The sequence below is a fragment of the Dryobates pubescens genome, chromosome 3 (genome assembly GCF_014839835.1).
Source record: "Dryobates pubescens isolate bDryPub1 chromosome 3, bDryPub1.pri, whole genome shotgun sequence".
Classification (NCBI taxonomy): Eukaryota; Metazoa; Chordata; class Aves; order Piciformes; family Picidae; genus Dryobates; species Dryobates pubescens.
The window spans coordinates 4,177,527-4,192,027 of NC_071614.1; the positions used below are offsets into that span (position 1 = coordinate 4,177,527).

The 14,501-nt window shown below is 46.9% G+C and overlaps 1 protein-coding gene across 3 annotated transcripts in view; it reads right to left on the reverse strand.

Annotated features, from left to right (window-relative positions):
- Positions 1-14,501, reverse strand: part of LYN (LYN proto-oncogene, Src family tyrosine kinase) — a 50,577-nt gene that overhangs the window by 15,046 nt on the left and 21,030 nt on the right. For 2 of the 3 annotated variants that reach the window (XM_054179406.1, XM_054179413.1), the window contains exons 2-8: positions 12,084-12,220; positions 9,652-9,700; positions 9,453-9,558; positions 8,070-8,168; positions 7,858-7,961; positions 5,334-5,483; positions 3,452-3,604 (exon numbers count right to left, since the gene is read on the reverse strand). In XM_054179406.1, the coding sequence (XP_054035381.1) occupies positions 3,452-3,604; positions 5,334-5,483; positions 7,858-7,961; positions 8,070-8,168; positions 9,453-9,558; positions 9,652-9,700; positions 12,084-12,215 (793 nt within the window). In that variant the 5' untranslated portion in view covers positions 12,216-12,220. The remainder of the gene's footprint in view (positions 1-3,451; positions 3,605-5,333; positions 5,484-7,857; positions 7,962-8,069; positions 8,169-9,452; positions 9,559-9,651; positions 9,701-12,083; positions 12,221-14,501) is intronic. The other variant, XM_054179419.1, reaches the window with a different exon arrangement.

A 14,501-nucleotide genomic window follows, 5' to 3' on the forward strand; every position in this document is an offset into this window, starting at 1 on the left:
CAAACATGGTCAGGTCAGGGCATGCCAAAGCTACGCCCCTAAATGATCTACCCATAAGAAATAACAACTGCAGGTCAAATCTGCTGTTAAAGCTCAGCTATGCAGTCTGTTTCTATCAGGGAAAAAAACCACCCAGATATTAAATAGATTTGCTTCTGCTTAAGGAGCAGAAAGCTCATTTGTATCCTTTCTACTATTCCACCCCATACCCTGGAGCAGAGCACTCATTCCACTCCCAGTTTGCTGAATGCTCTGCTAAACACATTAATTAGTATCCTTATTTCTGTGAAGCAAGTGTGACCAACACTCTTAACAGTAATGATACAGTATTTTACATTCCCTGAAGAGAGCCTCCATCCAGGCTTCCACTCATGGGAATTGGGTGTCACTACCCCACCTCACCCACACTGAGCTTTCCTGCAGGGAAATGGAGAAGAGGAGGCTCAGGGGAGACCTTAGTGCTCTCTACAACTACCTGAAGGGAGGTTGTAGCCAGCTGGGGGTTGGTCTCTTCTCCCAGGCAACCAGCACCAGAACAAGAGGACACAGTCTCAAGCTGTGCCAGGGAAGGTTTAGGCTGGAGGTGAGGAGAAAGTTCTTCACAGAGAGAGTTATTTGCCACTGGAATGTGCTGCCCAGGGAGGTGGTGGAGTCACCATCCCTGGAGGTGTTCAAGAGGGGATTGGATGTGGCACTCAAAGCCATGGTTTAGATAGTCATGAGGTGTTGGGTGATAGGTTGGACTTGATGGTTTCTGAGGTCTTTCCAACCTTTTTGATTCTATGACTCTACCCTGGCCCTCTGCTGGCAACACACAAAGCAAATTAGCTGATGACAACACAACATTGATCCTGATCTCTCTCACCTTCATTTATTTCACCAGGTATTGCAAAATCACAGCATGGTAGGGGTGGAAGGCACCTCTGGAGATCATCTACTTCAATCCCCTTCTAAAGCAGCTTCACCAAGAGCAGCTTGCCCAGGATCACATCCAGGTGGGTTTGGAATCTCTCCAGAGGAGACTCCACCACCTCTCTGGGCAGCCTGCTCCAGGGCTCTGCATTGTGAGGGGTCCTTTCCACCCCCAAATATTCCATGTTTTTAGATGCCCTTTATTTCAGAAAGGGTATTTCTGTGGCATGATTTGCTCTGGTTTTTCCAAGAGCTGCACAAGAACATATACACCCAGAATACATGTCCCTTACATTCTAAACCAGGGGTTACCCAATCAGGGCATCTTTTACACATGAGATGCGAGCAGAAATGTGTCTCATCAATAAAAGACACTATAATGGCTCCATTTGGCTTGTTAACTTTTCTCTTAGCCCTGCTTGAGAATTCTCTTCATGGTTTATTGATACCACAGAGCCTTCTGATTAACATCCTCTCGGTGCACACCAGGAACAAAAATGCATTAAACATAGCCCCTGCTCCTGCAGGGCTACCCTGCCTCAGCCCAGCACTGCAGAACCTGCCCAGATGCACTGAACCCCTTGGTCAAAAAAAATCCTTTCATACCATGGCAGGAAGAAAATCTCCTGCCAGCTTAGACTTCTAAAACTGAAAGGTGATACAAGCACCAGTGCAGAAGTCTGAGGAGTGTGATGATGACACCGAGAGCCACATCCTTCTGTGTTAGGTGTTAGGTAAGAGGTTGGACTTGATGATCTCTGAGGCCTTTTCCAACCTGGCTGATTCTGTGATTCTGCACCTTAGACTAGAATCCTCCAAAAATCCTGTTCCAGGTATTTATTTTGGTTGTGGAGCCTCCTCTGGAGAGATTCCAAACCCACCTGGCCACTGTGATCCTCTGAGGCTCAATCGAGCTGAACCTGTTCTAGCGGGGAGTTGACCTAGATGACCTCCAGAGGTCCCTTGGCCCCTTCCAACCCCCACCGCGCTGTGGCTCTCTGAGAGGACCTGCACTGTGCAAATCAGCTTCTCCTTCCTCAGAAAGGAAGCCCAGAAGAGGAAACTCAGCCATCACTTTCACAGCACATTAGTTTTTCTCACAGTGCCCCAGCTCAGATGGAAGGGTCAGGCCCAGTTTAGATGGTACAACGACGAGACAAACAAGAGGAAACATCTTGAAGCAGAAGCACCCTCGTAGTTTGGTGCCCTTGTGTGTGCCTGTGCAGAAAGGGTCACTTCCCAAAACGATTTGCATTTTCAAGCAGGGAATTACCCCCTGCCACAAAAAAGCTTTCAGAGCATTTCAGTGTCAGCTAAACATCTCTTGACCTGGTTCATTAGACAGAAAAAAACTGCACCATGGCTGATGCTTGTCTTAACTGCTCTGTGACTTGTCACTCACATATGCCATAGCTGGGGGGTTTCTTCAGCCTTTTCTCATGGGGACAGATAAAAGGCTGGCTTTGGCCAGATGGTAGCAGAGAGATGTCTTGCTTGTGGGGTTTTTTGCATGATTTATATCAAAAGGTTGTGCCTATGAGTGAGTTGGAGCTTCCTGATTGACACCAGCGGTGGGTGGAATTTGCCATCTGAACAGCATCCCTCTGTGCTTCATTGTTCTAAATAGAATCATCTTGGAAGACCCCTTTCAGATCATCAAGTCCAACTGCTAACCCAGCACTACCAGGCCACCACTAAACAATGTGATTTGTTCCACCAAAGGATTTGTCCCACTTCTCTGTCAGCTATCTTCCCCTCCATGAAAAGCAAAGGATGTTAGGGGTTGGAAGGGACCTCCAGAGATCCTCAGTTCCAACCCCCTATCAAAGCAGGATCACCTAGGGCAGGCCACACAGGAATGTGTCCAGACAGGTCCTGAAAGCCTCCAGAGAAAGACTCCACAACCTCTCTGGGCTGTGCTCCATCAACCTCAGCCTAAAGAAGTGTCTTCTCAGGTTGAGGTGGAACCTCCTGTGTTTCAGCTTGTACTCATTGTTCCTTGTCCTGTCACTGTGTACCACAGAAAAGAGCCTGGCACCTTCATCTTGACACTCACCCCTCTGATGTTTATAGACATTGATCAGATCCCCTCTCAGCCTTCTCCTTGCAAGATTAAGCAGCCCCAGGGCTCAGCTTTTCTGCATAGGAGAGCTGTTAAAATCCCTTCATCACAGACTCAACAAGGTTGGAAAAGACCTCAAAGATCAAGTCCAACCTGTCACCCAACACCTCATGACCAAACCATGGCACCAAGTGCCACATCCAAGCCCCTCCTGAACACCTCCAGGGATGGTGACTCCAGCACCTCCCTGGGCAGCACATCCCAATGGCTAACAACTCTCTCAGTGAAGAACTTTCTCCTCATAGTTGGATGCTCTCCTGGGTCCCTGTCTCTCTTGAACTGGGGAGACCAAAGCTCAGTGTGGGCCTGATTTTGCTGCTTTACAGATACATTGGACCTGTTTTGTACCCCTGAATGACTCTGAAACAAGAGCCCCTTCAGCAGGTTTAACCACTGGTTCCAGAGGAGCAGACTTACCCATCCAGACCTCTCCAAACTGACCAGCTCCAAGTTTCTTCACCAGTTTAATGGATTCCCGTGGAATTTCCCAGGCATCTTTATCCCATGGCTTCTGAGGCTTGGGGCTGATGCAAACTTTTTCCAGCTTTCTGCACAAGCCATCTGATTGCTCTGGTTTTGAAAGGCAAAACACAAACACCCCCCCCCAAATCCATCAGGCTTCTGTGCTTCAGGATGTGAGACAAGTGTTACAGCGACTGCAGGTGTGCAGCAACCAGCTGAAAAATAACATCCAAGCTACTCAGGTGCTTGGAGGAAAATGTCTCCTTTCTGGTGCCTTCACACAACCTCTGCACTGAAATCCTTCTTCACAATGAAGAAGGAAGTGTCACAGGCACCTGGTTATCATCAGGTTATTAAGGGGGTTTAGTCCAAATTAGCCCAAATAAACACAGCCTGAGCTCTGGCTACTGACACACTGTGTGATGAAGACACACACTGGAGCCAGGCTTGGGACCTGTGTTCTGAATTTGTCACTACATTTTCTTGCAGCATGGTTTCAGCCACATGTGCATGCAAGCATAAGTAGGTCACTGTTGATTTTTCTTTTCCTCCAGACACTGACCAACTGTAAGGTGAAACTTCAGAATTCTCAGGCTTTCCAGCTGTGCCCAAAGAATTGCCACACAGCTAGCAGCTCACAGAAATCTCATGGCCAGGACCTCAGTGTGGCTATGAGACAAAAAAAAAACCTCCCTGGGTGATTTTCTGTCCTACATTTCTCATCTCTCTGCCCAGGTACAAAAGAACACACCCCTGTGGTGGGTTGAAGTTTCCCCTCCAACATTAACTTTGCCAGACCAACTCAGTTAGAAGCAACTGAAGCTGTATCTACAAGCAAAAACTATGCTCTACAATAAGGTTGGAAAAGACCTCAGAGATCATCAGGTCCAACCTGTCACCCAACACCTCATGACTAACTAAACCATGGCACCAAGTGCCATATCCAATCCCTTTTTGAACACCTCCAGGAATGGGGACTCCACCACCTCCCTGGGCAGCACATTCCAATGGCCAATCTCTTCCTGTGAAGAACTTTCTCCTCACCTCCAGCCTAAACTTCTCCTGGCACTGCTTGAGACTGTGTCTTCTTGTTCTGTCACAGGTTGCCTGGGAGAAGAGGCCAACCCCCACCTGGCTACAAGCTCCCTTAGTTGTAGAGAGCAATAAGGTCTCCCCCGAGCCTCCTCTTCTCCAGGCTAAACAACCCCAGCTCCCTCAGCTCGAGGCTCAAGGTGAGGAGAAAGTTCTTCCCAGAGAGAGTTGTTAGCCATTGGAATGTGCTGCCCAGGGAGGTGGTGGAGTCACCATCCCTGGAGGTGTTCAAGAGGGGATTGGACGTGGCACTTGAGGCCATGGTTTAGTTAGCCATGAGGTGTTGGGTGACAGGTTGGGCTTGAGGATCTCTGAGTTCTTTTCCAACCTTATTGCTTCCATGATTCAATGATTCTCCTAGCTGTGAATGCAAATCTCCTCTCAAACACACAACCCATTTCTTTACAATGCAGGGCACTTCTTCCCAGAGCTTCAGATCACCGTGGCTCTGATGAGGTGTTTTATAAAGCTGCTCTTTATTTCCTGCTGGGGCACCACAGAGCAAGCAGCATGAGGGTTATGATTATGGTAAGCAAATGACTTGGGTTCCACGCAGTTTCATTTTCTCCCTGATCAAATGCATGCCTGGGCTGTGTAGGAATAACAATAACAATGGTGATGGTAATAATAACAATAATAATAAAGATGAAAAAGACTTGGAACAAAACAAGAAAGCATTTCTTTTCCTTCACAGGAAATCCTGCCTGTGTTCTAGTAACTCACTCGCCAACTGGCTCACACTTACTTTGATAATGTTTGATCATATCATTGATGTTGGGGAAAGTTATCCTGGGTGAGATGTAAAACCCTCCGTTGTCCAGGCTCCTAATTTTGTAGTGCTTAATGACATCACCATGCTGTGGATCATAGTCTCTTATGGAGAGAGAATAGCTGCCTGTGGAGACAGAAATAATGATCAGCAACAGCTAACAAACGAAAGCTTGCAGTGTCCACACATACCACAGCTGAGCCTCAGGAATTCACCTTTAGAATAGAATAGAATAGAATAGAATAGAATAGAATAGAATAGAATAGAATAGAATAGAATAAACCAGGTTGGAAGAGACCTTCGAGATCATTGTGTCCAACATATCATCCAACACTACCCAATCAACTAAACCATGGCACCAAGCATCCTGTCAAGCCCTGAACACCCCCAGCGATGACGACCCCACCACCTCCTCAGGCAGCCCATTCCAGTGGGCAATCACTCTCTCTGTGTAAAACTTCCTCCTAACCTCCAGACTAAACCTCCCCTGGTGCAGCCTGAGACTGTGTCCTCTTGTTCTGGTACTGGTTGCCTAGGAGAAGAGACCAACCCCTGCCTGACTACAACCTCCCTTCAGTTAGTTGTAGAGAGCAATAAGGTCACCCCCGAGTCTCCTCTTCTCCAGGCTAAGCAACCCCAGCTCCCTCAGTCTCTCCTCACAGGGCTGTGCTCCAAGCCCCTCACCAACCTTGTTGCCCTTCTCTGGACACTCTCCAGCAAGTCAACCTCATTCCTAAACTGTCTGTTTCTCTTTTTCTTCGCCTATTTCCTCAAAAACTATTTTGCAATCAACAGGAGGAAGCTGGCCCTGAGCTGGCCACCAAAATGCTTACAGACACACTTTCTTTTTCAATCTTCTTCAACAAGTTCAGGAGTTCCCTAAGCCAGACAGCTCCACATCCAACTCCCACTTCTGCAGGAAGTCCCCCTGGCACAAGTGGAACTGGCTGGCAAAGCAAGGCCAGGGCTGTGCCACTCCTTGGGCAGAAGCTGACATCCAGAGGTCAGGGTTTCACAGGGGGAACACGCTGGATGTCATGGGCCAGCTGGCTAAAGGACAGCTTGGAGGTGGCTGGGGTGCTTGGTGCCATGCTTTAGTTGATTAGATGGTGTTGGGCGATGGGCTGGACTCAATGATCTCAGAGGTCTTTTCCAGCCTGGTGAATTCTAATTCTAATTCCAATTCTAACTCTAATTCTAACTCTAATTCTAATTCCAATTCTAATTCCAATTCTAACTCTAATTCTAACTCTAATTCTAATTCTAATTCCAATTCTAACTCTAATTCTAACTCTAATTCTAATTCCAATTCTAATTCCAATTCTAATTCCAATTCTAATTCCAATTCTAACTCTAATTCTAATTCTAATTCTAATTCTAATTCCAATTCTAATTCTAATTCTAATTCCAATTCTAACTCTAATTCTAATTCCAATTCTAACTCCAATTCTAATTCTAATTCCAATTCTAACTCTAATTCTAACTCTAATTCTAATTCTAATTCCAATTCTAACTCTAATTCTAACTCTAATTCTAATTCCAATTCTAACTCTAATTCTAACTCTAATTCTAATTCTAATTCTAATTCTAATTCCAATTCTAACTCTAATTCTAACTCTAATTCCAATGCTAACTCTAATTCTAACTCTAATTCTAATTCCAATTCTAATCCCAATTCTAACTCTAATTCTAATTCTAATTCTAATTCCAATTCTAACTCTAATTCTAACTCTAATTCTAATTCCAATTCTAACTCTAATTCTAACTCTAATTCTAATTCTAATTCCAATTCTAATTCCAATTCTAACTCTAATTCTAATTCTAATTCTAATTCTAATTCCAATTCTAACTCTAATTCTAACTCCTAATTCTAATTCTAATTCCAATTCTAATTCCAATTCTAACTCTAATTCTAATTCCAATTCTAATTCTAATTCCAATTCTAACTCTAATTCTAATTCTAATTCTAATTCCAATTCTAACTCTAATTCTAACTCTAATTCTAACTCTAATTCTAATTCCAATTCTAACTCTAATTCTAACTCCAATTCTAATTCCAATTCTAACTCTAATTCTAACTCCAATTCTAATTCCAATTCTACCTCTAATTCTAATTCCAATTCTAACTCTAATTCTAATTCCAATTCTAACTCTAATTCTAATCTTTTTGGATATTAGAAAGACAAAAGCTATCTTTTTGGATATGGGATGGACATTAGGAGGAAGTTCTTCACCATGAGGGTAGTGAGATACTGGAACAAGTTGCCCAGAGATGTGGAGGAGCCCCCATCCCTGGAAACGTTCAACATCAGGCTCATTGTGGCCCTTGCAAAGTGACCTAGCTAAAGTTGTCCCTGCTCCCTGCAGGGGGTTTGGATAAGATGACCTTCAAGGGTCACTTCCAACCTTGACACCAACGTTTTCTGAGGCAGACTTTGTGTTTTAAACTCTGCTATCAGTTTTGAGGTGACACCCCCACCCCACCCCTCCCCAAGCCTACCTTTTAATGTCTCACTTTCCCTGATAAGGAAAGCTCCAGGACTATTCCCAGGGGCCAGCAGCTGTCTTTCAGCATCTTTTCTGGTTATGTCTTTGAAGAACCATCTGCAAAAAGCATTTCAAAGAGTCAGCATCACTTCTCTCACCCACCCACAAAGGATACACCAGCAGGGTGAAGGAGTTGCTCAGCGTCCAGGGCCTGGCAGAACTTACTCTTCTGTTTCCAGGGTGTTTACTTTAGCTACATAGTTGCTGGGAATGAAGCCTTCCTTCCTGGTCGTGAGAGATTTCGCCCTCCACCACTCCCCCTGCCTGAAACACAGAAACAACAGAAGCATTCACTGCAAAGCAAGAGGGTAAATGTTATTTGGGTCCTGCTGTGCTGAGAGCTTTAGGTGCACTGGAGAGAGAAGCAGCATCTGTCCTCTGAACTCCAGCTCCCTGAGCAGCTGTGGGCTCTTTTGGTCCAGAGCAGGGCAACCAGGCTGGGGAGGGGTCTGGAGCACAGCCCTGAGAGGAGAGGCTGAGGGAGCTGGGGTTGCTTAGCCTGGAGAAGAGGAGGCTCAGGGGAGACCTTCTTGCTCTCTCCAACTCCTTGAAGGGAGGTGGTAGCCAGGAGGTGGTTGGTCTCTTCTCCCAGGCAGCCAGCACCAGAACAAGAGAACACAGTCTCAAGATGTGCCAGGTGAAGTTTAAGCTGGAGGTGAGGAGAAAGTTCTTCCCAGAGAGAGTTGTTAGCCATTGGAATGGGCTGCCCAGGGAGGTGGTGGAGTCACCGTCCCTGGAGGTGTTCAAGAAGGGATTGGATGTGGCACTTGGTGCCATGGTCTAGTAGTCATGAGGTGTTGGGTGACAGGTTGGACTTCATCTTTGAGGTCTTTTCCAACCTTACTGATTCTATGATTCTATGAGTGGTTGGTCACTGTGGGCATAGAATCATAGAACTGCTTTGGTTGGAAAAGACCTTTAATTGAGACCATCAGTTCCAACCATCAACCCAAACCCACCATGCCCACTAAACCCTGTCCCCACCTGCCATGCCCATGTGTTTTTGGCACACCTCCAGGGGTGGTGACTCCACCACCTCCCTGGGCAGCCTGTTCCAATGCCTGACCACTCTCCCAGTAAAGAATTTTTCCCCATATCCAACCTAAACCTCTCCTGGCCCAACTGGAGTCCATTTCCTCTCATCCTGCCAACAGCTCCTTACGCATTTGTATTTTCCCATCTATCATAGAATCACAGAACCATAGACTCAACCAGGTTGGAGGAGACCTCCAAGATCATCCAGTCCAGCCTATCACCCAGCTCTATCCAATCACCCAGACCATGGCACTAAGTGCCTCATCCAGTCTTTTCTTGAAGATTTCCAGTGATGGTGACTCCACCACCTCCCCAGGCAGCCCACTCCAATGGCAAGCCACTCCCTCTGTGAAGGACTTCTTCCTAACATCCAGCCTGAATCATAGAGTCTAAGGGAGCTTGCTTACCATTCACACACTTAGGTTTTCAGTAGGATATCAGAACATTATAAAGTGAATCAGATGAGCTCCAGGGGGCTGGAAGTCACAAACCCCTCAGCACTGCCATACTTACTCCTCAATAACTTTCATTTTTTCTCCCTTTTTGAAGGACAAGTCATCTTCATGAATGCCATCATAGGGATACAAAGCCACCACAATGACTCCAGGCTCCTCTGATTCTACAAAGGCAGAAAGCCAAAGGCAGGTTTGTGTCATTTCACAGCCTGGCACAGGCACAGCACACAGCAGAAAGGCTCCTGATGAAAACCTACCTTCACTGACAAACCTCTGGCCTGGTAAGAGCTGGGCTTCGTGGTTTGCCTACAACAAAAGATAGCTTTAATTAAGCAGTTTTAGATCCCTGTGACAATCTTACATTACATTGACATAGGATTCAGTTCAAGATACCTTCAGTTAAAAGGAAATGCTTCCATCTCCTCCCCTACATCATTTTTTGTACCAAAAGCAAATTGCAACATGAAAATCTGATCATTCCCCACTAGATTTTGAGGTGAGCAGCTTGGACTTCAAGAAGGTGTGACACAAGCTTTGTGACTTCAAGAAGGTGTGACAGAAGCTTTGTGACTTCAAGAAGGTATGACACAAGCTTTGTGTCTTCTGCAGAAGAGGCTTTACAGGATTAACCAGGTTGGAACAGACCTTCAAGATCATCGAGTCCAACCTATCACCCAACACCTCTAATCAATTAAACCATGGCACCAAGTACCTCATCCAGGCTCTTAAACACCTCCAGTGATGGTGACTCCACCACCAACCTGAGCAGCACATTCCAATGGCCAATCTCTCCTTCTGTGAAGAACTTCTTCCTAACACCCAGCCTAAACTGCAAAACTGTTTTAGAATCATAGAACTGTTGGGGTTGGAGGGGACCTCAAAGATCATCCAGTTCTAACTCCCCTGCCATGGGCAGGGACCCCTCACACTAGAGCAGGTTGCTCACAGCCACATCCAACCTGGCCTTAAAATCTTTCAGGGATGAGGCTTCCACCACCTCCTTGGGCAAACCATTCCAGTCTCTCATCACCCTCATGGGGAAGAATTTCCTCCTAACATCCAATCTGACTCTACCCATTTCTAGGTTTTTTCTTCCATTCCCCCTAGTCCTATCATTACCTGACAGCCTAACTGTCCCTTACCTGCCCCATTTTCCCCTCAAACCCAGAGCACCTGGGCTCTGTTGGAGTCTCCTCCCACCCCAGGTGTGGCCACTTTGCCCTCCCACCCACTCCCCTATTTAATCCCTGCCAGGAAGGGCAGCAGCCCCAAGCTGAGCCCATATGGGCTGGAGGATCCTCCTCTCATCTCTGGTGAGTGCTCATGGTGTGCACTGGGTGATGGTGGTGGTGACAACAAAGGCCGGGGGGCCTGCTGGCCCCCCGGCTGTTAGGACCAGAATCGATGACTACTCCAATATCCTCCACAGGTGCTGGCTGGGCTTCCTTGCTGGGGCTGAGCTCCTCTGGGTGGTATTCTGGCTGGTGAGGGTCATGCTCCTGGCTCTGGATGGCTGCAAAAATGGTGGTGGTGGAGGAGCAGGAGCTGTTTAGCCAGATGATATGATGCTAACTAGACTGCTTTTACCTGGAGGACACTTGAGTTTGCTCTCATCATTTTGTTCCTCACTTACAGACCATTTCTTCCCCCTCACTGCTCCCTTCCAACCTGGTCTGGTCTATTCCATTCTATTCTTTCAGAAATAAGGAAGGAAAGGAGGCAGTGCCCTCTAACAGGAAAGATACTAACATATAATTGAGTTGCAGTTGTCCCTGCTCGCTGCAAGGGGGTTGGACTAGATGAGCTTTAATGGTCCCTTCCCACCCAACCCATTCTGTGATTCCCCATAGCTGTCATGCTAAAGAACCACAAGCATGGTTATGTTGCTAAGACTCTGCCAGAATAATACCAACAAAAAGAGTAATTAAAACAATTAGATAGTTTGTGATGTGTATATTGACTGAGATCACCCTGAGTCCACCACCAATGTCAGCTGGTGAGGGGAGAGAAGCCACACCTGCAGAGAGCAGGGACTTAGGGTAAGGGCAGCCAGGAAATGTGGTTTCCCCAGCACAGTGCAGAGGGTGGAGGAAAAGAAGGTACCAGTCTGCAAAACAGCACACTCAGCTGTCAGCCAGTGCTCTTCCCCTTCCCAGCACTGCCAAGGCTTTTCCCTCCTGCAGCACAGCCCTGCTTTCCTCCACCCTCCCATCCCTACCTACACATCCCTGCAAGGTGGAGCGGTGACCTTCAGTGAGTGCCAGGGAAGCTGCCTGGAGCTGCCCAAGAATCACCCGGGCTGCCTCCAGCCTTTTCAAACACAACAATCCACACCTGGAGCCCACTGCCACGAAAAAGCCCAATGCCAATGCTTTAAGAAACCCTTCTCAGCTACTGCAGGGTTTCTAACATTCCTCTGCAGAGGCAGAAGCCTTGCCAAGGATGACTGTTTTCTTAAACACCCTCAAACTATGACGGGCAGAGCCACGAGCAACAAACCACCCATTATTGCTGTTCATGTCTTCGCTACTTAGTTCACTGAGGGCGAACTGCAGAAGGCTAAAAGCCCAGTTGTGGGGCTGAAAACCATTTGAATTGCTTCATGCACGTGCTTGGGATTGAAATGTAAGTTATGCCAGTCATGCTTTGATCTTGCTACTGGAATTCTCCCCTGAGACTATCTACTTACTGGCCTTTGCTGTTTATTGGACGTTGGATCCCTCACATAAATAGTTCGTTCAGTTTTACGTACTGGTTGGTTCTTCAAATCTAGCCCATCTCCATGCAGATTCTCTTTCCTTTTTGATTTTATACATCCCATATTTCCTGTTGGAACAAAAAAGGCATTAAACAAATCAAACAACCCCACCCCCACTACGCCCTAAAGCCAAGCCATTCCCCCATGCAATCCTCCGGGCCCTGCAGCCTAAGCTTGCTTCCTTTTCACACACAATAGCTCATGGGCAGAGCAGCTGAAGGTTAGGGACACACATGGAAAGCTCTTTTTGGGGTGTGGGTTGGTTTATTCTCCTGCTGCAAAGGAAAGAAAAGACTTATTTTTGTCTCAGTCCACAGGTGAGGGGAAGATTTCAACCTAGTTATTGATCATCTCAACACTTCCAGATTTAGCAGCCCATCTCCCCGAGCCCCACACCCCTCTTTATGCCTCTCTGCAAGCTTCAGAACAGAGAGAAGAAAAAGATAACTGCTGTAATGGGAACTTAATTCCTTATGTTTTAGAGCAAAAGGCTGCTTTGGAAGAAGCAGGGGGAAATTCCAGTCCAGATGATGAGGTGCAGCTGGAGTTAGCCCCACCTGTATCTCCCCACCTCCTCCTGTGCATGCCAGGCTGGCAGGGAGCTCGGTCTGACTTTGTTCCTCGTCTCACAGGAGGCTGCTGACTTGTGCAGCCCCAGCCCCATGGCTGCTACACGGCTGCTGTCACCTCCAGTAATGAATCTCCGTGCTCAGACAGGGCTGTTGCTCTGAAACAGCCGAGGTGAGGGCACAGCAGCACAGGAGGATTTCTCCTTCAGCACAATTCGGAAGGCTAATTCTTCTCTCAGGATGTGCATCCATGCCCGACCAGATACAGCTGTTAGCATCTACATGACTGCAGCCTGCCTGCTAATCCCATGATGTAATTACACAGCACTTCAGCAAGCATACCTACAGCATTATCTCTAGATGCCTCCCTCAGAGGACACTAATTATCCTTACTCTTCAAAGAATCCACTAGGAACGATATTCAAACCTCTCCTTCCTTCCTCTCTCTCCCTCCTTTCAGGTCAGTGCTCTAATGCTAGGTTCACAGTCACATTTTTCCCTGGCAGGCACACACTCTCACCCCCTCCCTTGCTCTAATTAATCTTTAAAGGCAGATCTTTGAAGAACAATGTAAAACCTAAAATAAGAGCCCAGTGCACACATGGGCTCAAGTAACCAGCACTGACTATAAAGCACAGCTGGAGAAGCTAAAGAGGAGAGTAACACCCTGTGCTCCATCTCACTTTTACCTTCATCTCTAGGATAGAAAAGGTCATTGCAGTTAACAGTTGCAGCAGCAGAGGTGTCCACTTGCAGACACAACTGTTCCTTGTGTTGGGGCCTTACACACCCTACCCTTACAGGCAGGAAAATCAGCCAGAGTGGCCTGGGTTGATATTCAGCCTTGTACTTTTGAACACTACTGATAATAACCACAGTCCCAACTGACTATAGTAACAAGCCAAGGCCACAAGCACTCTCACAGGGTAGGTCTCGCTGTCTCACATCACCCTCATGTAATCTTCCATCCTGCCACTGAGGAAGCGCCACATGATGACAGATGCACTGCCCTGTCCACAGAAATCAGGGAATCACTGAAACATTTCAGTTGGAAGGGACTTCTAAGACCATCAAGACCAGCCATCAGCCCAACACCTCCATGGCCATTCAACCCTGTCCCCAAGTGCCCCATCTATGTGAGGAGAAAGTTCTTCACTGAGAGAGTTGTTAGCCATTGGAATGTGCTGCCCAGGGAGGTGGTGGAGTCACCATACCTGCAGGTGTTCAAGAGGGGATTGGACGTGGCACTTGGTGCCATGGTTTGGTCATGGGGTCTGTGGTTACAGTTTGGACTTGATGATCTTTGAGCTCTCTTCCAACCTTGGTGATTCTGTGATCTACATGTTTTTTGAACACCTCCAGGGATGGTGACTCCACCACCTCCCTGGGCAGCCTGTTCCACTGCCTGACCACTCTTGCAGCAAAGAAATTCTTCCTAATATCCAACCTAAATCTTGCCTGGAAGGAGCTGAAGCTTTTCTTCTGCTGCTTTTCTAAACACAAGGACTGACCTCCTCTCCTACCATCTCTACAAATCATCTGTCACCTACCCCCAACAAATCTTGGGTGTCCCCAAGGTTGCAGCAGTGATGCAGTGAACTGTGATACTGGCTTACAAGCAGCGTGAGAACTCATTGCTCCCCTTCTCATCTTCTCTTGAAATCAGACCAAAAGGCATCATACAGAAAATCAATAGGCAATGAGCAGGCATCCTCATCCCACTGAGGCAGAGAAGAGTTTCTCTTCTTCTGTGTCAACATTTCAGTGTTCCCATACCTGT